This window comes from Phyllostomus hastatus, unplaced genomic scaffold, assembly GCF_019186645.2.
Source record: "Phyllostomus hastatus isolate PE091 unplaced genomic scaffold, TTU_PhHast_1.1 phas_contig_40, whole genome shotgun sequence".
In the NCBI taxonomy this organism is placed as follows: Eukaryota; Metazoa; Chordata; class Mammalia; order Chiroptera; family Phyllostomidae; genus Phyllostomus; species Phyllostomus hastatus.
The window spans coordinates 76,139,336-76,163,599 of record NW_025333872.1 but is presented as its reverse complement, the minus strand read 5'-3'; the positions used below and the strand labels follow the sequence as shown (position 1 = coordinate 76,163,599).

The following is a 24,264-nucleotide window of genomic DNA, read 5'->3' as shown; positions in this document are numbered from 1 at the left end:
ATTATTTATTTATTAACTATGATTGTTATTATTATTAACCTACTTTTGCCTACCCCTGTGTAGAAAACACTATAAACCCGATTAGAATATCTAATTTTGGTTTCACCAAATCGCTTTCAAGTATTTTCTTAATCATCATGTAGAATCAAATATTCCCTCCCTTTACTGTGCACCCACCCTGAAAACATTGCACACTCATTATTTTCTTCGTCTCTTTTCCTCTGCTGGACTGTTGCTCCCCTGATGGCCAGTCCTGTGTTCTACAGGTCACTGGGTTTCCATTTGCTGGCACAGGGCCTGGCATGTAATAGGAACTTGCCACATTTTAATTGAGAAAGTGAAAATTCACTTTTAGACCCTATCCTAAGCACTTGCAATCAATCTAAGTATTTTTGTTTATAAAGTATAGCTAATCATAAATATGACACCATTAAGCAAATTAGAGTTTTTCCTGTATCTGGAATTAACTTTTATGTAATTGGCATTCATTTGCATGCATGAATATGCATATACATGAAGTATGTACACTTCATCTATAGTGTGTATGTGTATACACATGGCACATATGTATACACATATGTGTGTATACATATACATATATGTATATATACATATGCATATGAGGTTGGCAAAGTATAACCCATAGGGTTGGCAAACTATAACCCATGTGCCAAATCTGCTTTGTGGCCTGTTTTTGAATAGCCCATGAGTTAAGAATGACTTACATTTTTAAATAGTTGAAAATATCAAAAGAGTAATAATACTTCTGTGATGTAACATTTTATAAAATTTAAATTTCAGTGTTACATACCAGGTTTTATTTGGACACAGCCAAGTTCAATCATTCACACATTGTCTATGGCTGCTTTTGTGCAACAATAGCCAAGCTGAACAGTTACAACAGAGACCACATGGTCTGCAAAGCTTAAAGTACTTACTATCTGACCCTTTGCATAAAAAGTTTGTTGATCACTGATCTAAGTGCTAAGGCATGATTACATTTACTCTATTCTTATTAATAGCTCTACATTTTAAGAATTTTATATGTGATAAATATTTGAAAGGGAAATCTAGGTACCAATATAAATCTGCAGATACAATTAAATAATTAGGATTAAGGTGATAAAACATTTTAAAGTAATAATGTAATATATTTAAATAGAAAATGAAGTGTGGTGGGTTATTTCAGTAATTCTATCAACACATTCATATCAGTATAAACTATATAATTAAAATTACATTTTTGAAAATCTCAAAGTTAATGTAAAGTTCTTAAAAAGACACTAAATTAGTTTTGCTTTTTTTATTATAAAAATTTTATTCAATTAGCAACAATAAAACCCAGGATTAAAAATAAAATAGCTTATTCTTAATTGGAGAGATTATGCACCAAATGTTTAGTTTATGTTACAAACATCTCACATAAAATTCATTAAAGTAATTAAAAATTTCATATCAATACACCACAGAGACTATATCATTAAAAATCAAAGTATAGCCCTAGCCAGTGTGGTCTGTTGGTTGGAGTATTGTCCCATACACCATAAGGCTGCAAGTTCAATTGCCAGTCAGGGCACATGCCTGGATTGTGGGTTCGATCCCCAGGAGGGAAGCCTACATGAGGCAACTCTCTCCCTCTCTTACATTGATGTTTCTCTCTTCCCCTTCCTCCTTCTCAAAAAAGAAAAAAAAAACAATAAAAAGATGTCCTTGAGTGAGGACAAAAGAATAAAAATTAAAAAATAAAGCATACTTAACATTTTGTTACTAAAAGTTTGCCTTCTGTGGCCAATTAACATATTCTAAATGCAGACAAATTTACTATCTGATCAAACATTGGAGAGTATTTTAACATAATGCATGTTTACATTTTCTTCAAGAATTTGCTGCCTAATTATGATTAAATTACTAATTAAATAAGGCAATATTCTGGTTACTTATTACTACACAACTTACATACATTATCTAATTTAAGACAAAAATCCTTGCCAGGGAAGTGTTATTAAGCTTCTTTCGTAGACAGAAATGGAAGCTCAGGAAGGTTCAGTAACTTGTTCCAGGTGACACAGCTAATAGGTGCAGTGCGGAGAGGCAGGTTCAGTGTCCTCCTGACATACAGGTCCTTGCACTTCCCATGTGACCACATGATGCTTAATATTAACAATAAGAACCAGAAAAACTGGATGCGTAACACTCAGAAAAAGGTTTCTGGTTAAGATTAGATATGAATTACTAAATATTCAATATGTATACTTACTATTGTAAAGTTGCCTTTATGGTATTAGTGATACTTTAGAACACAACAATGGCCAGTGAGCTAGAAATATTTTTTACAACTTCAAGGTTTTTAAAAGTGATCAAATATGGTATATTTTGTGACAATTGAAAAATTATATAAAATTTAAGTTTCAGGATCCCTAAGTAAAGTTCTATTGGAACTTAACCACATTAATTCATTTATGTATGGCCTATGGCTATTTTTGAGCTATGATGGCATTGCTGAGTAGTGGAGACAGAGGTGGTGTGATCTATAAAACCTAAAATACTCACTACCTGGCTCTTTATAGAAAAAGACCCATGAATTAGAATTAAGAGGAACTAAATTCTGGCAATGTGTATTTTAAGTGTGGAACTGGAAAAAATTTGAAACTAAAACTATAAATGTGTAAGTAATGGGCACAATGGTATGTTCTTCCTTCACTGGTCATGTATCCTAATACAGTCTGAGATGCAGCAAGGTCCAGGCGAACTGTATCCCCTCCAACTGCTCACTTGTAGTGCACATTTCTGACAGATAGCAAGCTCTTCTTTTTCATCTGAAAATTGGGTGGTTCCACCAACTGTGTTATGGTTTTGTTTTTATTTTTAAATTTTGATCATGTATTAACTTTTGATTTAGGAAAATTTTGTTTATACTTTAATATATATTGCATATGTGAATGTAGTAAATATAGCTCAAAACATTTTAAGAAACAACATTAATTTATAATTTTAAATATATTACTCTCATAAATACTAATATATATAAATACTAATGTTACTTTAAGTACCTCGACTGGAATATTTAATAAAGTCTCTAATATCACTTGCAACATTAAAAATTCACTTTAAATTATGAGAATTCATAGGATATAAAGATAATGGAGTTTGTACATATGTATCCACAATCTGCTTCAAATGTTCTGATGGACATGACTTTTGTGCTCAATCACCACTTAATAAATTGATATGTAGTTAGAAAAATAGTCAAAGCACCCAATTTTGCAAAATTATGAAGAATCTAAGAAAAGAATACTACTGATCTAAAGAATCTAAGATGAGAACACTAGTTGATATGAAAACCATAGCCCACCATTATCGATAAACAACTAAATGACATTGTTCATTGCTCCATTTTCTTTACGAGTCCTGGACACAGAAAAAAAGGGTGCAAACACAGAAATAGCAATGGAAAGCAAACCAGAAGGGCCAATGCACACACCCAAACACATGCAGTGTACCATCATCTTTCATACTTGTTGCAGAAGAGGGGGTGCTGCAACTCAGCAACCAGTCTGCAGTGTTTAAAACAGTCATGTTGTCCCCTGAGAACAGGAACAGCACAGGGTTCATTGTCTGAATGCCTGCTCAGTGTACAGGGAGAGTCTTCAAAGCTTGCACTGGCTTCTGACCTTTGGCCAAACATTGTAATTGCATGGTACGACTTTTACATTTCAGTTCATCAGATCTGTTTTAGTTCAGTTAAATAAGTACATGTGATGATTAGTGAACTCCAAGGTCTGATTCCAGAATGCATGAGTTCTTTACAAATTTTATGGTTTGCACCAAGCTAAGTTTTAAATGCTAATGTTTTTACTCCAGAAGTCATCACTAAACAATCTTATAAATTTGCAATTCTATAATTAATTAGCTGAAACTAGAGATGCGTGTTTAGAGACAAATAAACATTATAAACAAGAAAAATGTTAATCTACAGAGGGTTTGGTGTACAATATTATTAAATACAGGCAAGTTGCAATGCACACAAATTTACAAGGGAAATTTTAGATTGCACAGTTATTCTAAAATAAATGAAAAGAGGTGATCAATTTTATAAATATTTATTGAAAATTTAAAAGAAAATATGATGTGGCAAATGCTGATGTCTAGTAATATGAAGTTTATAAATTAAATTTCATATAGTTTCTCAATTAGTGAATAAAACAACTAGATCTACAAAACTTCACAATAATTGTGAATAATTAAAAATGCAGATTATACATATATGTGTGTATATGTGTAGTCTATATATTCTGATGTTAAAATAAGAGTATATTTTCTGGCAAATTGAATACATTTTTAACAACAATAGGGAAGAATATTTGAAATAACTGTTACTGTTGTCATATGCTGTGGAATAATTATGGGTTAATCAAATAAGAAGGTATCTAGAAAAAACTCAATTCTATTTTAAATACATGCTAGATATTATTCTCTTTGAAAAGAAATTGCAGCAGATATGGATTTTTCTACTTCCAAAATTATTTTTAAGAAAAAACATATTTTAAGAAAAAAATTTGGAGTAGTTTTTCTCTCACACAAATAAAAATCTAACTGAGAAATAAGATGATTTCTTCTTCTCATGCAAATCCTTTGGCCACATTTTCTACATTTTAAAAAATATTCACAAGGGCAAATGAAAACAGGAATTCCCAGTAAAGGTCTTCTTCAAAATGTTGCCCAGAGCTTTCTATTCTTTCTCAATGTTTCCAGTTTTAGAGGTGCACCAAAAATTTCAAGAAAATGAACCAAAAAACAAATAATCCATTAACTATATATTCTTTGCATATAATGCTGACTGTGTTATTGCTAATGAGATATTTATTTATTAGCAGATGCCTAACATATGAAGTTGCAACAAGCATTAAAATGCGATCTGGGTGTCTTCAAGGTTGTACACTTGCCTCCTGTCCCATTTGTGGTGACCGACGTGCTGCTGAGGTTAGCTTTCTCCAGTTTGGAGCTGCCTGGAGCATCACCGCCTCCAACAAGAGGGTGAGGACTTGCTAGGTCCTGCATTTCCATAGACCTGTTTGAGCCGGGAGCAGAAGAGCCAGAGTTGAAATTTCAGCAATGATTTCTTAATAAACCACATACATATTCTGCTGAGCATGGATGTGACCTCACAATCATAAGAACTGAAACCAATAGCTATGACTTTTTGGCTAACCTGGAGAATAGGCCTGTCCATTAAACATTAATAAATAAAGCTTCCACAGTAGTTAACCCCCATAATTTGTTATTTGTAGCCAAATAAAAACTCAGATCTAGAGGAAGAAATAAAGATTGGTAGAAAGGTAGATGTTGGCCGAGTTTTCTTGCTACAGAAGATTATCTTTTTTTTTTAGTACTTTATTTTTATTTATTTATTTTTTAAGATTTTATTTATTTATTTTTAGGGAGGGAAGGGGGAGAGAGAGAGAGAGAGAGAGAGAGAGAGAGAGAGAGAGAGAGAGAGAGAGACATTAATGTGCGGTTGCTGGGGGTTATGGTCTGCAACCCAGGCATGTACCCTGGCTGGGAATCGAACCTGGGACACTTTGGTTCCCAGCCCGCGCTCAATCCACTGAGCTATGCCAGCCAGGGTTAGAAGATTATCTTTTATTCTTCTCTTTATTCAAGAAATACAGAGAAATGAAACAAGTTAACACTGTATTGTGTAATTTGTAAAATGTTATAGCAGTAATATACATGGACAACAGCACAAAAATATATTCTTTTAAGGTTCTTTCATTTGGCATGAGGAGTTACAATAAGCTTAGATAAAAAGCAAGTTTAGGATACATTAAGTAAGACCTACCATTAAATATTAATAAAAAATAGAAATAAGTATAACAAAATGGCAATAGAATAACTGAAACATTTTTAAATGTGATTAATCTCAAAGAAACCAGGAAAAAAGACAGAATGTACGTGAAAAACAGAAAACCCATAACAAGATAGTACACTCAAACACAATGAACCAAAGATTACAATAAATATCAATAGACTAAGCACTCCAAAAAAAGCCAAAGACTGTAATATTGACTTAGTAACCAAGACACACCTTTTGGGGATCTGTCCCAGAAGGATTTTGAACACAAGCACACTGTGATACTGTGGTGGGCTGCCCAGACCCCAGCCTACAACTGAAAACTCATTCCTCCCCCTGCAGGGTTGCTACCCACTGGCAGCTCTCGACTGAATTTCTTTCCAAGGTTTGCCCTCAACTAAAGAGATTCACTTTACTGGAGATCACATCCTTTCAGAAAGTAGCCTTCAACAACTGTACTTGAACAAAAATAGAAAAAAGATAACACTGCAAAGAAAAAAAACAAGAAAGTAGCCTTTGACTACTGACTAGTCAGTGAAAGACTAGAAAGGCCGCTCCCCAGCCCTTAGGGTCACAGGAGTCAAGAGTCCCCACAGATCAGCTGAGACCTTTGTTGCAGTTGCAGTGAAGATCAATGCCTCCCATTCTGATTATGCTTCCTTCATCTTCCCAAAAGTGACTCCCACTGACAGCACAGCCCAGCCAACTCCTGGCATCATCTCTATCTCCGAGCCTGTCTGTTGGGACCAGGAACAGTGATAGGACCCAAGTAGGTTCAGGGTAAAGAATAAAAATGATATAACATGTAAATGATAAATGTTTGGGCCATAATACTGTCACACAAAATCCCTTGAGAGGAAGAATATTAGCAGATATAAAGAGAGAAATAAGAAAATGAAGAATAATAATACATTCTTCAGACGACATAACGATCCTAAATGTACATGAACCTAACAGCAAAGGGTATTGTACTGGGTAAAGGGAGTCAAGCATATGTTGATGGGAGGAGATTTGACTTTGAGCGGCACAAACACAATGCAGTATACAGATGATGTATTATAGAATCATACACTCAGAACCTGCATAATCTTATGTATTAACCAATGTCACCTCATACATTTAATTATATATATCTAATATTATATATAGGATATTTGAACAACATTGTCACCAATGTTGACATAATTGACAGTTACAGAATGCTAATACCCAATGATTATAAAATAAACATTATTTTTCCATGACATAACCTATGTCCAACAGAAGAACTATATGGTGGGCCATAAAATGAGTATGATTAGATTTAAAAATAATTTTTAAAGATTTTATTTATTTACTTTTAGAAAGAAGGGAAGAGAGGGAAAAAGAGAGGGAGAGGAATGTCAGTGTGCAAGAAATACATGGATTGGTAGTCTCTCTCATGCTGCCAACTGGGGACCTGGCCTATAGCTCAGGCGTGTGCCCTGATTGGGAATTGAACCAGAGACCTTTCAGTTCTCAGGCTGTCAATCAATCCACTGAGCCACACCAGCCAGGGTGAATATCATTACATTTTAAAGTATATCTTACACAGTGTGATATATGACCACAATGACTTCAATTAGAAAACAATGATAAGACATATAAAATAATCCCTAATATTTTAAAAGTAAATACCCTACTTCTAAATAATCTGTGCATCTAAGAAGACCTTGAAGTGACTGTAGAAAATATTCAGGACAAAATAACAATGACAACACATCTAACACCTCCCCACTCCTATATAGTCAACTGATCTTTGACAAAGAAACAAAAGCAATAAAACAGAACAAAGATAGTCTCTCTGAACCTGTTGTGGAATGGTGTGGGAACAACTGGACACCACAATGATACATCTAGATATAGACCTTATAGCCTTCACAAAAATTAATTCCAAACTGATCATACAACCTAAATATCACATGCAAAACTACAAAAATTCTAGAAGATAACATAGCAGAAAACCTCAATAACCTGGGTTATGACTTGGGGTTTTTTTGGTATAGCACAAAAGATATGATTCATGAAGTAAACTGCTGATAAGTGGGATTTTATTAAAACTAAAGACTTTGGCTGTTTGGAAGACAATGTTAAGGGGATTAGAAGACAAACCACAGACTATAAGAAACTATTTGCAGAAGACATACCTGATAATGGGCTGCTGTACAAAATGTACAAAGAACTTTTAAAACTAAGCAGTAAGAAAACCCACTTAAAAATGGGCCAAAAATCTCAATAGACACCTTGCCAAAGAAGATATGCAGATGGTAAATAAGTGCATAAAGAGAGGCTCCACATCACACATCCTCAGGAAAATGCAAGCTCAAGCAACAAGATACATCCACTTCACTACCTACTATAATGGCCCAACTTGGAATACTGACAACACCAAATGCTGACAAGCATATGCAACAACAGGGATACTCATTCATTACTGATGGGAATGCAAAACGGTACAACTACTTTGGAACGAAGTTTGTTTGGCAGTTTCTTACAAAACTGATCATATTCTTACCTTATGATTCAGCAATCATGTTTCTTATATTTACCCAAATGAGCTGAAAACACACCCACCAAAAAACCTGCACACAGATGCTTACAGCAGCTTTATTTACAACTGCCAAAACCTGGAGGCCACCAAGATGTCCTTAAGTATGTGAATGGATAAATAAACTCTGGTCCACCAGACAATGGACTGTAATTTAGCACTAAAACGAAATGATCTATTAAGTCATGAAAAGACATGGAGCAACCTGATATGTAAATTACTAAGTGAAAGAAGCCAATCTGAAAAGGTTAAATACTGTATGATTCCCACTATAGGATATTTTGGAGAAGGTAAAATGAAGAAGAAAATAAAAAGTGCAGTGGTTGTAGAGTGGGGACAGAGGGGGAATGAACAGCAAAGTAGGGAGAATGTTTACAACAGCGAAAAAACTCTTTATGATATTTTAATGAAGGATATATGTCAGTACACATTTTTCCAAACCCATAGAATGTGTAACTCCAAGAGTTAAGCATAAGTAAGGTGAACTGTGGACTTTGGGCTATTATGATGTATCAGTGTAGGTTCATACTTCATAGCAAATGGGCGATGCTGATAACAGGGAAAATTATGCATGTGTGGGGCAGGGCTATGTGAGAAATCCCTGTTCTTTTCAATTTTGTTGTAAACCTTAAACTTCTCTAAAAAATAAAGTCTTAAAAAACATCAAATCAAAATCTGTGGTATGCAAATACAGCATGAGACATTTATATCTTGAAATGCTTATGTTAGAAAAGAAGGGTTTCAGATCTTAAGACACTAGTAAGGAAAAGCAAATTACACCTAAAGTAAGTAGAAAAAAAGAAACAATAAGGAGTAGAAATCACTGAAATGGAGAATCTATGAACAATAGAAACAACTGAAATTAAGGACAATCTAGCTGTACCCAGAGGGAAGGTGGGAGGGAAAATGGGGGGAAGGGGGGTTTCAGGAACTACTATAAAGGACACGTGGATAAAACCAAGGGGGAGTGGAAGCAGGGGAGGGAGGTGGGGATGGCTGGGTTAGCGGGGAGTGATGAGGGGTAAATGCAGACAACTGTACTTGAACAACAATAAAATAATTTTTAAAAATTAATTTAAACAATAAAAAATAAGATAAAATCTGTGTAAAATCCTAAAAAAAGAGAAACAATTTACAAATCCAGAAGATGATCATAAGAGATACTAAAGATATTTAAAAAGATCAGAGGAGGGCCAAAAAACCCGGAATTATATTCTGGAGGGAGGGCCCCTTGTAGTCCAAGCTTCCCCTGCTGGGTGAGTGTTCCAGGAACCCACCTGTATCAGTGCACCAGCTGGCGTTGTTGTGAGAGGCTACGGTAGGCTTCAGGGAATTTTTTCTGAAGACTCTTTCAACTTGTTTGACCATTTCACGATGGGCGATTTATGAGTGCGCCTGCCCACACTGCACTGTTTGCAGTTTTGGGCCAAAATGGCTGACCTCCCTGGCCCACCCTTCCTATTCACCTGACCTTGCCCTGAACAACTTCTGTTTTGTTTTTGTTTCTCTGGATGAAAAAAGTCCTCAAAGGGAAATGTTTTGCTGATGTGGAAGAGCAGAAACAAAAAATCTCAGAAGCACTAAAAGGCATCAAAATCGACAAGTTCAAAAGCTATTTTGAGCAGTAGGGAAAAAGTCTTGATAGGTCTATTGCATCAGATAGATAGTACTTTGAAGGTGACTGAAGTTTAAACATGAATGAATACACAATTTTTATCAATAAATTCCCTTTTTGGGTTGCTCTCATAACAAGGGAACATTATGAACAACATTAGGCCAAAAAATACAAGTTAGATGAAATAAGCAAATTTCTTGAAAGACACAACTTATAAAAACTCCCCCCCCAAAAAAAATAGAAATCTAGTCCTTCATCAATTAAAAAAATTGAATTCATAATTAAACACTTAAGAAAAACCTCCACAGCAAATGGTTTCATTAGTGAATGTGAGCAAACATACAAGGAAAAATAATAATAATCATTGATAAATTCTATCAGAAAAAAATAGCAGGGAACATTTTTTACTCTACTTATACAAGACCAGAATTACCCTGATCCAAAACTCACTAAAGACAATATAAAGAAAACAAAATTATGGATCTACATTTCTTGTAAACATAGATGAAAAATATAACAAAACATTATCAAATTAAAATCTAGTATGAAAAGGATACTACATCATGGCCAAGTGTGCTCTGCCTTAAGAATGCAAGTTTGACTTCACGTTTGGAAATCAATCAATGTAATCAACAGAGTAGAATTTCAGTGGATATAAAAAAGCATTTGACAATATTCATCATCCATTCATGATACAATCTCTCAGCAAACTAGGAAAATAAGTTTTATTCCCCTATATGATAAAGACCATTCTTGAAATATCTACAGGTTACATCATATTTAATGATGAAATACTGATTACTTCTCTCTAAGATCATAACTAAGACAAGGATAACTGCTTTTCCTTACTTCAGCACAATATTTTACTGGCAAGCTTAGCCAATACAAAAAGAAAATAAGTAAACAAATGAGGTAAACTTTAGAAAGAAAGAGCCCTGGCTGGGGTGGCTCAGTGGACTGAGCACCGGCCTGTGAACTGAAGGGTCCTGAGCTCAATTACCAGGCAGGACACGTGCCTGGGTTGTGGGCCAGGTCCCCAGTATGGGACATGCTAGAGGCAACCACACACTGATGTATCTCTTCTTCTCTTTCTCCTTCCCTTCCCCCTCTCTAAAAATAAAAATAAATAAAATCTTTAAAAAAAGGCAAAAACTGTTAATTCACAGAAAACATGATTATATAAAAAGTTCTGAGAAATCTATTAAAAATACTAATAAAACCAATGAGTGAATTTACTAGTTATAGGTACAGGGGCCTTGCCAGTACTGATTAAAAACATAAACCAGAAATACCTGAAGATTTCAGTCAGTTTCTCACTAGTGCAAGTACTGAAATAGCTGAAACAGTGTTTGCTCTGGAGTTTGGAGGTTGTGCTATTCATAGCTCCACTCTGGCTTAATGAGTTGATATTTCTTATAATTAAAAGAACCTTTAGGGAACAGATATCCATTATTGCTATGAACTATACAGCAAGAATATTCTTGTACTTTCTTGTGTTTATTTTGTAATTATTTCTGAAATTTCAGATTCTTAAGTCTAGTTTATACAAAATATGATACATAAACTATAAAATGTACCTTAGAGTTCCAGATCAGAAAATGATTAATGGGTCCTGGTTTATACTAGTATAATGTGTATTGTATAACACATTCTATGTTAATATTATAATGCAACAGCTCCTTTAGTCTTTACAATGACATATCGATATGCATACTATTTTCCATACTTTAAAAAATATTTTATTTATTTATTTTTAGAGAGGGAAGGGGGGGGAGAGAGAGAGAGAGAGAGAGAGAGAGAGAGACAGATCAATGTGCGGTTGCTGGGGGCTGTGGCCTGCAACCCAGGCATGTGCCCTGACTGGGAATCGAACCTGCGACACTTTGGTTCGCAGCCTGCGCTCAATCCACTGAGTTACACCAGCCAGGGTTTTTTTCCCATACTTTATAGATGGAGAAAGTGAAGCTCCAAGAGGATACACAGATCATATCAGTAAAAACACTAGCACCAGAATTTGATCTCAGGTCTAGCTGATGCCTGAGCTCAGGTTTTTTCCATCACACATTGTATGTTTCCCATGTTTTAAAAAGTGACTTTAGGTCCTGGCCTGGCAGCTCAGTTGGTTAGAGTGTTGTCCTGATATGCAGAGATTGGGGTTTCGAGCCCTGGTCAGGGCACATACAAGAATCAACCAGTGAGTGCATAAATTAGTGCAACAACAAAATGGATGTTTCTCTCCCTTCCTCTCTGTCTCTCTAAAATCAATCAGTAAGTGAACACTTTCAAAAAGGGGCTTTAATTCTTTCACTCTGTGAAACCATAATCAGGAATGCATATCCTGCAATTTAACATTCTGAATGGTTTTCAAAAATTACTAGATTTAATATAAGCATTTACTCTTCTAAATCTATACTAATTTTTATCATATTTAAAGGTGACCCTCTATTTCTCCCAAGATTTTTATTTCAGGCCCCTTAGAACACTGATTTTCAACCAGTGTGTTGCAAGATTCTTTAAAACATGCAATACCTGACTGTTTAGTCAGGCACACTGACCTCTTTTCCCTTAAATTTTCAAATAAAAAAATGACAATAGCCAGTACAAAATAGCCGTTCATTGTGAATTGAACCTATTTTTTGACACCTACTTTGAACCTATTTGACACCTATTTTTTTGTCAAATCAGCAAAAAGTACATTTTTTGGTGTGTCGCAAAAGTATAGTAGTTTATGTGAGCGGTGAGATGAGTAAGGTTGAAAATCACTGCCTCAGAGTGGTCCTCATGTCATGAGGCATTTGAATACTAGCATCTATCCAGACAATACAAAAACTGAACTTATCTGTAAACACAAAAGCTTATTAAAATAAAGGAAATAAGGAAGAATGGCAAGTGACATACAATTAGTTTCTTGGTTCTTTTCTGCAATTCTTCTGTAGCACAGATGGAATTTATTTCTAACGAATTGAAATATTGTCTTCAAACCTAAGGAAGAGAAAGCTTTACATTTGTTCATTTTAGAGACTGCCCTAACTCAGAAACAAAGATTCCTTCTGCACAAATGCTGAGAGTGAGTCACTGCCTGTTTATTTACAGGCTGAGATTCCAACAATTCTTCACGACCCAAGAAATGCAAAAGCACCCTAGACTTTCAAATACACTCCATCTCATGCCAGCTTTCCTCTTTGCATAAAGTGGGTGGTATGTGTGCCTGCCTCTGTGTCCCATGTTCTCAGAGTCCATCTCATTTAACCAGCCAGTTTTCAATTTGACCCTTCTTTGCTTAAACTTCATTTTCTATGTAATATATGCCTTCATTCTCCTTAGCTGAAAAGCAGGAATAACAACATCGATGTTTACTTAGATTATGAGCACCCTTATGGCAGGGATTATTTTCAATTTCGTTTATTGCCTTTTTCTCTATACTTGGAATTGTACAGGTATGTACTGGGTACTAATAAACAAATAATAAAAAAGGAATAGGGAAACCCAGATGGAGTGCCCTGAGTAACTTGGCATCAAATGTAGCCTAGTGCTGCTTCTGTAGCACAGGTGAAATTTATTTCTAACAAACTGAAACATCCTCCTCAAACCCAAGGAAGAGCAAGATTTACATTTGTGCACAGAGAGAGTTCTAGAAATGTGTAAAGTATCTTCAGAGAGCTTACAGGCCAATGGGAGAACAGGGGGTAGGTGGAGAGAGACAAGGATTAGTTCTCTGACACAAACATGTGCGGAACTTTTCATATCTGAATGCGCAATGTCAGCTCTCTCACATGAGTGAGGTGGGCAGGTGTGCTAGGGAGAGTGGGGGGAGGGAAGGAAGGTGTTTTGTACGGCTACAGGAAGCCATTGTGGAAGAAAAAAATAATAAAATGACTTGGTCAACTTCAATCAGATGATAGTTAGAGGCATGTCACCACTGAGTGCTGGTTCTCACTCTCTGGCAAAAGCACTGGCCTTTTAAAAACATCAGGTAGCAGTGCCAGGCCCTCTTAGTCCAAGGCATTTCAGAGCAGGATCCAAGAAACTCCTGTCATCGCTGCGGACCTGAGCCAGTTTTCTCCTCTGGCAATAAGGCTGGGAGATGTGGATCTTCTCGACTGCACAGCGTCTCTGCCATAGGTAGACAGATGGCCTCAGAAAGAGGCCCTCACCAGGCCATTTCACCAAATATGGTTAGAACTGGGTTCTGCCAGAGAAAAGGAAATGTGGGAGAAGGAAGACCCCTGACAAAAAAGATCAGGGAAGTGGACCATGCAATTTGCCAGTGACCTCATGTCCCTGAGGCTAGCATGAATGCTTGCAGTGCAAGTGACCCGTTTGCCAGGGTGACCTCAGGCCCTGGAGGAATCCCAAATAAAGCCATGAACACACTGTTCTTTGGATGCTTTTATCATCATTCTCTTCCAGGGTTTACGACTCTAGACTTGAGACGTGCAACTCCAGCCTTTTCTTCACTATAATTCAAACAAATTATTCAGATAAAACACGATCTTCCCACCCAAGAAATATGAGGAAGTCTTTTTGAAAAACAGAAGCATTTCTCTAAATTTAATTTGTAGAAGCACCCTTTAATTTGAAAACAAAGAAGAAAATCCAATAAATTCTACAAGCATTATTTGAATGTTACAGGTCTCAAGATTCTGTTCAATTGGTCATACCATGTTTAGTGAAGCAGGAAATTACTTCCCTGTAGGAAGCAGCAGAGCAAGGTTATGGCCACATTCAAAACATCTAATGTCATGGATTAGACCAAGAAATATAGGGACTCTTTTTCTAAGAAAAAAAAAACTTTATCAATAAGGATTAGACATTTTACTGGAAGAATGAATGAGCATTTATACATTTGAGAATTTTGAACTGAAAGGGCAAAGCATTGACATAATGGAAAAAAAATAAAGATGGCTCCTTACTCAAGTGGTGAAATTTCAGGATCTAAAAGGACATTCAATGTCCTCAAATGCACAGCACCATTTTATGCTTGCGGTTGTGAACGCAGTGTTGAGAGCGTGTCCTGTAGACTCTGTAGACTCAAACCTGGGCTTTAAACTTCACTTCTACCATTTACTAATCATTGGACCTCGGGCTCAAGAGAAGGGATAATAATATATATTGGGGGATGGCTACTATATAAATTAAATAAGATTGCACACAAATTGCATAGAATTTGGCATATAGTATATCTTAATAAGTGTTAGCTATTACTATAATCACTTCTGTGACATTGTCAATAAATGCCTGGTTTCTCAGTTTGGAAACTTGCAGTTTCAAGAAAATCTTTTTCTTAAGAGGCAGACCCTTTCACTTTCATATCACACAGTATTAGGAAGTTTTTGGTATATTGTTTCCATAGAAATTTAGTCCTATAAGCAATGCAATGTATTGACACAGGCCAAATCTAAACATTTTTTCAAATAACTGCTCTTCAAACATCAAAGAACTTTTCTCTTCCCAGTTAAGCATCTCCAGTTTCTTCAATTCACTGAGGCCCCTTCAAACTGCTTTATCTTCCTAGTGTTTTCTTCTGAAGAATTCCATGCTTCTTCTTAAACTGTGAGACCCACAGTCTTACAGTTATGGCACTAACTATTGCAGGGGTATCACAACTCTCAGTGTGGACACATCACTGTGGCCCAAAGACTACATTAACACTGTTAGCTAATGTACTAACACGCACTGAAACCCAGTCAAGCAAACTCCTAAGTCTCTGTTCTATGTGAAGCTTTAGAGCCCTGTGTCCTCACAGCCACTATACACTGCAACTGGCATATGGAATCCAAGTGTATAGCTTTTCGTGTGTTCCTCCTAAATACTATTTTGTTGAACGAAGTCCATTATTCCAGCTTGTCCTATTAAGATTCTGGTTCTGCTGTTCAATATACTCTTTCCCTGTGTCATGACACCCACAAATTTTCTTAGTGTACCATCAATGTCAAATTGTAATAGACATGGTGAACAGACCGATGTTAAGATCACATCTTAAAGAGGCTACTAGAGGTATATCTTAAGATTTGTATCAGGTACTTGGGAATAGTTATTGAGTTGACAGTGGTACTATCATTCAGTCTCTAGTTTTCTCTTTTCCTCGTAAGTACACCAAGAGCCTTTGACACACAGTGTGTTGAATTCCATAAGGGCATGAGTGTAACACATGCCCTTTTCCTCTTTTCTAGTATTGCCATCTGTTGGGAGCTGCCCTGCCTGGTTTCAGAAGCTGTAACTCCCCATGGCTAAGGCTGAGTGAGTGACCTTCGGACCATAAGCCACTAAGGAGACAAAGCTTATCTTCCTGGCAGGAGCACCGCTTCTGCTCCTTTTTCCATAACTGGGCCCCAATGCTTGGTCGGTTAGCCAATGACAGATAAGATTCCCCAAGGGGGGAAGAATCTAAGACAGGCATGATCATGTGGAGGCCCCAGGGAAAGACTTGGGGGGCTATGGAGCAAGGGGGTGATGGACCCTCACCCCTCAGCTTTGACAAAGCCTGAGTCCTCATTCTGCCTGTGAGAAGTCTCCTAATTTCCTGGCTATCTTGTCTCCTTTGCCTGACTGAAGCCTGAAACAATGACAGAAGGCAGTGAAGCCCTGTACTAGAAAGGACGGGCTCCCTGGGTGATCAGGCCTGAGAAAGGATATGTAAAATCTTGTGAAACCTGCTTTGCTAAGAATGCTCTTAATTAAATGATAAAGGCCTGGGCAGGAAATGAGTTTGTTTCCCAAAGTTGTGTAGCCTTTTAGCTGATGGACCCTGACTCAGAATGAGCCCTGATAGTTTGTTGCATGCTATCTATCATTTGATCCCTACTGCCTGACAATGATTAATAAACTGTACTTGTATTCCTGAGCAAAACCCCCAATAAAAGCCTATCCAGGCAAGGGTGTGTGGCGCTCTCCCCTCGAGAGAGTGGCCTGCCCCTTTTCCTCCACAGGACTTGGTAGTCCTTGTGAATTTGTCCCCTATCCTACCCATAATGACATGGACACTGCGGGCTAGTGCATGCATCAGCCATCACAAAAGACTATGAGGCTATTCCTTCTGCTTAGAGAATTTATGCTGAATTCTCAAAATCAGAGCCCCTTTTCTAGTTGCATTTAATTACTTAAGAATATAATATAAAAATCAGCAATCCTAAAGAAGTTCATCGGTCTGTGGTTTATTGTGTCATATTAAAAAACAAAAGTATGTGTAAGGGGCAATTTAATCCAAGATGACAACCTAAGAGAATTCTGAATGTATCCCTTTCCTTGAGCGCACTGAATATGTACATACATATAAATTGATTCCTCCTGAGAGACAATGTGTCTATGTGATAGGTAGACAGATGGTCTCAGAAAGAGGCCCTCACCACACTATTTCACCAAATACGGTTAAAACTGGGTTCTGCCACAGAGAAAAGGAAATGTGGGAGAGGAGAGAGCCCTAACAATAAAGATCAGGGAAGTGAACCATGCAATTTGCCAGTGACCTCATGCCTGAATATTTTTTGCACAAGTAAGAGAGAAGGACCACATAGAGAAGGTTGGGGAACTGTGTGAGCTCTTTGAGAATGGTGGGAACTCTAAAATTGAAAGTCCTGTTGACTGCCACAGTTTAAGTTCCGTTTCCACACAGATAGTACAGGCTGGAGCTCTGTCTAGGACCTCTAAAGATTTGCAGCATGTTCTCTGCCTCAGCACCCTGAGCCTGTTTTGGCCCCAGAGAGCAAAACTGTTTTGGTCCCAGGGCACCAACAAACACGAGCCTGAGCCTGTTTTGGTCCCAGGGCCCCAGTAAACATGCACATTAGGCCACCCCATTCCAGGTCCATACCAATCTCAAATTGCAGAACTGCCAGGGCACCCTGGAGCCCCATGTCCCAGGCCATCTCAGCCTGTGTCTGCTGAAGTTCCAACTGGCCAGCCCCATAGGCAGCTTGGGCACCAAAGAGGCTCACCCTGGCTCCAGCTGGCATGCTAAAACCAGATGGCACACACAGTCTACACAGAGGTTGCTTCTATAAAAGGTCACTTTTGCATGATTAGGAGAGATGACTGTTTAATTTAATTTATAGACATGAACAAAGTAAAAAAATAAGAAGACAGGGGAATATCTGTATGTTTCAAATGGAGGAACAAGAAAAACATACCCCAAACCCTTAAAGAAACAGATCATTTGCATGATAAAGAATTTAAGGTAACAGTCATAAAAATGCTTACCAAACTTGGCAATAGAATAGAAGAAGTCAGGCAGAACATTGACAAAGAGTTAGAAAATATTATAAATAAGCAATCATAGCTCAAAAATACAAAAACTGAAATTAAAAAATACAAGAGAGAATCAACCATACCAATCAATGATTAGTGATTAGGCCACACAGAAGAATAAATCATCTACCTAAAAGATAGAATAGTGGAAATCACCCAATCAGAACAATAAAACAAAAAGGGATTTAAGAAAAATGAGGACAAGCCTTGACCAGTGTGGCTCAGTTGGTTGGGTGTCATCGTGCAGAACAAAAGGTCACTGGTTTGATTTTCAGTAAGGCACATGCCTGGGTTACAGGTTTGGTCCCTTGTTGGAGTGCATTTGAGAGGCAACCAATTGATGTTTCTCTCTCACAGTGATGTTTTTCTCCCTGTCTTTCTCACTCCCTTCCTCTCCCTCTAAAAATAAATGAATAAAATCTTCTAAAAGATGAGGATAGTTTAAGGGATCCCCGACAAAACATTAAGAATACTAATATTCATATGAGAGAGATCCCAAAAGGAGAGGAGAGACTAAGGACAGGATGTTATTGGAAGAAATAATGGCTGAAAACTTTCTAACCTGGGAAGGAAATAGACATCCAAGTCCAGGGAGTACAGAGAGTTCCAAACAAAGTGAACCCAAAGAGACTCACACCAAGGCATACTGTAATTAAAATGACATAATTTAAAGATAGAGAGAGAATCTTGAAGGTGACAGCAGGTGAACAACTGGTTACAGACAAGGGAAACCCCAACAAACTATCAGCTGGTTTCTCACCAGATAATTTATTGACTAGAAGGAGTGGCAGAATATATTTCAAGTACTAAAAAAAAAGAACCTACAATCTAAAATACTCTATCCAGCAAGGATGCTATTCAGAATTGAGGGAGAAAGAGTCTCCCACATAAGTAAAAACTAAAGCAGTTCCTTGTCATTCAACTGATTTTACAAGAAACATTAAAGAATCTTCTTCAGGCAGAAAAGAAAAGCCTATAACTAGAAATTTAAAAAATGTGAAAGAAAAAAATCTTACTGGAAAAGCCAAATATATAGTCAACAGTGAATCAGACACTTAAGAAGCTAATATGAAGGTTAAAAGACAAAAGTAGTAAAATCAACTATAACTACAGTAAGTAGTTAGGGAATACACAAAACAAAATGATCTAAAGCATATGTCAAAAAGTGTGGAGGAGGAGCAAAAATGTAGTGCTTTAGAATGAATGTGTTTGAATTTAAAATGCCTAACAGCTTAAAAGAGACTGCTATAGATATAAATCAATATATATCAACCTCATGGTATCCATAAACCAAAAACTACAAAAGATCCACAAAAACTGAAGATAAATGAATACAAACAAAGCACTGAAGAAAATTGGCAAACCAAAAGTGATTTTTTAAAAAGCAACAGAAAACTACAAAAATCATCAAAAATAATTCACAGAAAAGAACAAATCTATTAGTGATTACTTTAAACATAAATGGATTAAATGCTCCAACCAAAAAACCTGGGGTGACAGAATGGATTAAAATAAAGAAAAGGAAAAAAAAACAAGACTCATCTACCTGCTGTGTACACAATGCTCACTTCAGATCACAGGACAAATACATACTGATAATAAAGATGTGGAAAAGATATTCTACACAAATAAAAATGAAAAGAAAGCTGGGGCAAGCAGTACTTATATCCAACAAAATGGACTTTACAACAAAGACTGCAAAAAGGAACAAAGAAAGGAATTAAATAATAATCAAAGGGTCAAAAGATATAATATTCACAATTACCTATGCATCCAACATAGGAGGACAAAATATTAATATTAACAGATATAAAGAGAGAAATTGACATTATCACAATAGTAAGAGACTTTAATCCACACATATATAATAATAGAAAATCCAGACAAAAAATTCAACAAGGAAACAATGACCTTAAATATCATATAAAAAGATGCTCAACATCATTAATCATAAAGAAAATGAAAATCAAAACCACAATGAGATATGTCAGAATGGCTATTACCAAAAGTCAACAGAGAACAAGTGCTGGTCAGAATGTGGAGGAAAGGGAACCCTTGAGCACTGTTGGTGTGGCTGTAAATTGGTGCAGCCACTGTGGAAGACAGTATGGAGATTCATCAAACATTTAAAAGTGGGACTACTGTGTGACCCAGAAATTCCACTTCTGGCTATTTATCAGAAGAAAACAAAAACACTAATTCAAAAAGATATGTGCACCCCTATGTTCACTGCAGCATTATGTACAGTAGGCAAGATATGAAAGCAATGTGGGTGTCCATCCACAGATGGATGGATAAAGAGAAGTGGGGGTATCTACAATGGAACACGACTCAGCCATAAAATAAAGAGAATGAAGTCTCACTATCTGCAACAGTGTGCATGGACCAAGAGGGTATTGTGCTGAGTGAAATAAGTCAGACAGAGAAAGACAAACACTGTACAATTTCTCTTATATGTAGAATCTCAAAAAAGAAAACAAAACAGAAACAGACTCAATGATACAGAAAACTAACTGATGGTTGCCAAAGGGGTGCAAGGTGGGGAGGATGGGTGAAAAATGTGAAGGGGGATAAGAGGGACCAAGTTCTAGTTATAAAATAAATAAACCGCAGGCATGTAGTGTACAGCAGACAGAACTTAGTCAATAATGCAATAGTAACTTTGCGTGGTGATAGATGGTTAATAGACTTACTGTGGTGTTCATTCAAATCACAAGGTATGTAAATGTTGAATAGCTATGTTGTATGCCTGAAACTAATGCAATATTGTATGCTAACTATGCTTTAATAAATTTTTTAAAGAAAAAATAAAAATTGTTTTAAACAAATTTCATGATAAATGTGTGCTTTGTTGAGAAATAATATGGATTTGAAATCACAAACATGAGTAAAAATCCATGATCTACTACCTAGAAAAAGTTAATGGGTTTGTGTGTAGATGGTTTTCCAAATACCTTCTCAGTTTACAGAGCTCACTAAATAACACTGAGAGTCTTCCATAGACAGGCATTCTTTACTCCTTTCCTTTCTATGCCAAGACATTCTGTATCTTTACGAGGTTACTCAACCCATTCACTTTCAGCGCAAGGAAGTTAGCAACTGCCGCAAGGGATCAGAATGTGAAATGTGATGAGACAGCCCTGTGATAAGTGTCTGACCTTAGCAAACAAAAATAAACCCTCCAAGAATAAGATGAAAAAAATGCAGTGATCTACAACATAGAGTATTGTGTGGCTCTTAAAGCAATTAAAGTTCCACTCCACAGGAAGCTGTGGTTGAGGCTGTGTGCGATTCAGGAACAGCAATGCCAGAAGACGTCAGGAAACTCCCCCATTGCCCCATCCTTATGACACTATAACATGATAGTCTCCATTAAAAAAAAAGTCAACCAGCCATCTTAGTGATAGGAACCTGGGGCCCACTTCTCATCTGGCGTAATACTTCACGGAGCAGGTCCAAACAATGCAGGGCCCTTGACATCAGCAGGAGCTCAGCACTCTGATTCTTGCCAAAGTGCAACATGAGAAATGGGGCTGGTATAAATATTCATTGGGAAGTTACGGCCAACCTCCTTGCACTGTGTGTTTAGTGCAATTCAAAACTGCTCCACCTGGTCCCTTCTGGCTCCCTCATGTCTACCAGGGGCTGGCAGCTGGAAGGCAGGCTGAGCCTTAGAAGTCTTTTAATTTGCTGTCGCACCAGAGGGGCAGGTGGGAGGGATGACAATGCACATGCTGGGATTCAATTACAGGACTGTCTTTTTCCCAGGTGGGAGGCAACACTGACTACAGAGAATTCAATGCTTCTGTCTGTTGAGGTCCCCTAGGAAATGATTGGTGGCTTGCAAATGCCGGCTGGGGGTGTGGCACATGGCACTGTGGTTGCCACTCATGACAAAAGTCTTGGCAAAATACATCAAGCAATCTGAATATTTTGTTAGGCTCACACACCATCTTTACTTTTCTCTTGTTTTCCCAAGTAAAACCTATCTGTAACTTCTGCCCAGAAAATGTGAATGACTGCCCACAAGTTCTGAAATTTTGCTGTTTAGCCTATAAAATGTAAGAGGAAAGTTTTGAGATCACTGTCACATGAAATTCTTTGATTTAAATATTGCAAAAACTTAGAAGTGTTCCAGTCATTATCATTTAAGTGGAACACACAATGTTCTCAGTTTAAAGCACTTGAACAGTTCCTAAAAGTTTGACAAAAATACCTACAATGTAATTCTTTACAATAAAATAGTAGAATGTCATTAATTTTAAGGACACTAATCTCAATGTGTTGTAATTTGTCAGTGCTAAAAGAGGATGGTGTGCTTCATATTCTACCTGCTACAAGGCAAGATTCACCCAATACAAGAGTAATGCTAAATGCAGGACAGTCAAGTAGCATTAACTGGATTATCACTCTATGAATAGTTATTGTGCTAATAATTACAAGAAATTCTATTTTCGGACCCCAAATAAATAAATTTCGATTCCCCAGTGGTATATAACAGTTAAGGCCTCTCCTAAATACACACATATAAAATATAAATAAAGTTATTCTCTTTAAAATATTTCTGAATTCTACCTTCTCTGTGGATTATATGCTACATAGATAGCTTTCTTTCTCTCCTGTTAAGGGATGAGAACTCAAAGAGAGCTGGAGAAGTCGACCAAGTTCATAGAACTGGTCACCAGAAAGGCTTGCCTCAGAACCAGATTAGCATCCACTGACTAGAATTTGAAATATTTAATTTATGATTGTAAAAAAGTATCCATTCCTCTTACTACTTTTCCCTCCTAGCTGCTATCTTATCATTATTCTTCCTTTCAAAACTCAGAATCTTTAAACTTCAGTCAAATCTTCCTATCCTCTTTCTTACCTCACAGAACCCTTATCTCCACTTCAGTCAGTATCCGTGAATCTACAGTCACCTTCTAATTACTAATGTAACTGGAATGCTTTTTTTGTTTGTTTGTTTTTCTTTAGCTCTTACTTTGACCCCCTTTAACATTCTACAATTGTAATGACTTCTCCTAGACTTACTTAATATTTCTGTAGTGGCCCTTGCTACCTGGTTATGCATTCTCCATTTTTCATTTCCTTTTACTTAAAGAATCTTGATTTTTGTTCATGTACTCATCTCTTGCCAAGAAAGTTCAGCATCTCAGGGAAAGCTAAAGCCACCTTTGGCTCTGGGAGATGGAGGCCTAACTCCTCTCCCCAAGTTAATGACTATTTCAGGACTCAAATAGGTAGTCATATTGGTGCCAATGGGACACAAGAAGGACTTGGTTTGTGACTGGTGGTAAGTTCTTCACTTTTTTAGGAGAGATTCCAGATCCAAGCTGCCTCTTCAGATGGATGTGACTGGGGGACAATGTAGTCCTGATTTCTACAACCATCATTCTATTACCAGAGAAGAAATAGACTCAGGGCAAATCCAAAACTGTGGACGGCAGAGCGAAAAGAGACAAAGGAAACTGGTTTCTTGAAGTTATTGAGCTCCCAGATCAACCACTCCCCATGCTCTCCTACCTCTGGAATTCCAGTTATGTGAACCAATAAATTACCTTATTGTTTAAAGCCAAGTGAGTCAGCTTCTCTATTACTTGCACTTGAAACCATTTTGCCTGATACAACTACTCTCTCCTGGTTTCTTGACGTCACATCTGGCCATTAATTTTTGGTCTTCTTTGTGTGTTATTATTGTCCTCTTAACCTTTTGATGCCCATAATCTGCAGCCTCAGCCCTCATCTCATTTCACTCAGGTGAGCACTCTTCTGGGAAATTTCCACATGAATTTATGTCCTCAACAACTGTTTATTGAATTTATTTTGATAAATTCAAAATCCATCCCTCCTCAATCCTCATGTCTCTTTTAATAGGCAGATCTTATCTACAATTCTATATTACTCAGATCCACAAGATGTTTTCACAGACTCTTCTAACATTGTAAGTCCACAGCAAAACTCAGCACCTCTCCTGTCATGCCCACT

The 24,264-nt window shown here is 36.9% G+C and overlaps 1 protein-coding gene across 8 annotated transcripts in view; it reads right to left on the bottom strand.

The window, feature by feature from the left end:
• EYA4 (EYA transcriptional coactivator and phosphatase 4) overlaps window positions 1–24,264 on the bottom strand; it is a 256,090-nt gene that overhangs the window by 53,165 nt on the left and 178,661 nt on the right. For 6 of the 8 annotated variants that reach the window (XM_045843080.1, XM_045843079.1, XM_045843082.1 and 3 more), the window contains 2 exons: window positions 4,944–5,068; window positions 3,516–3,584 (listed from right to left, as the gene is read on the bottom strand). In XM_045843080.1, the coding sequence (XP_045699036.1) occupies window positions 3,516–3,584; window positions 4,944–5,068 (194 nt within the window). The remainder of the gene's footprint in view (window positions 1–3,515; window positions 3,585–4,943; window positions 5,069–24,264) is intronic. The other 2 variants (XM_045843083.1, XM_045843084.1) reach the window with 1 other exon arrangement.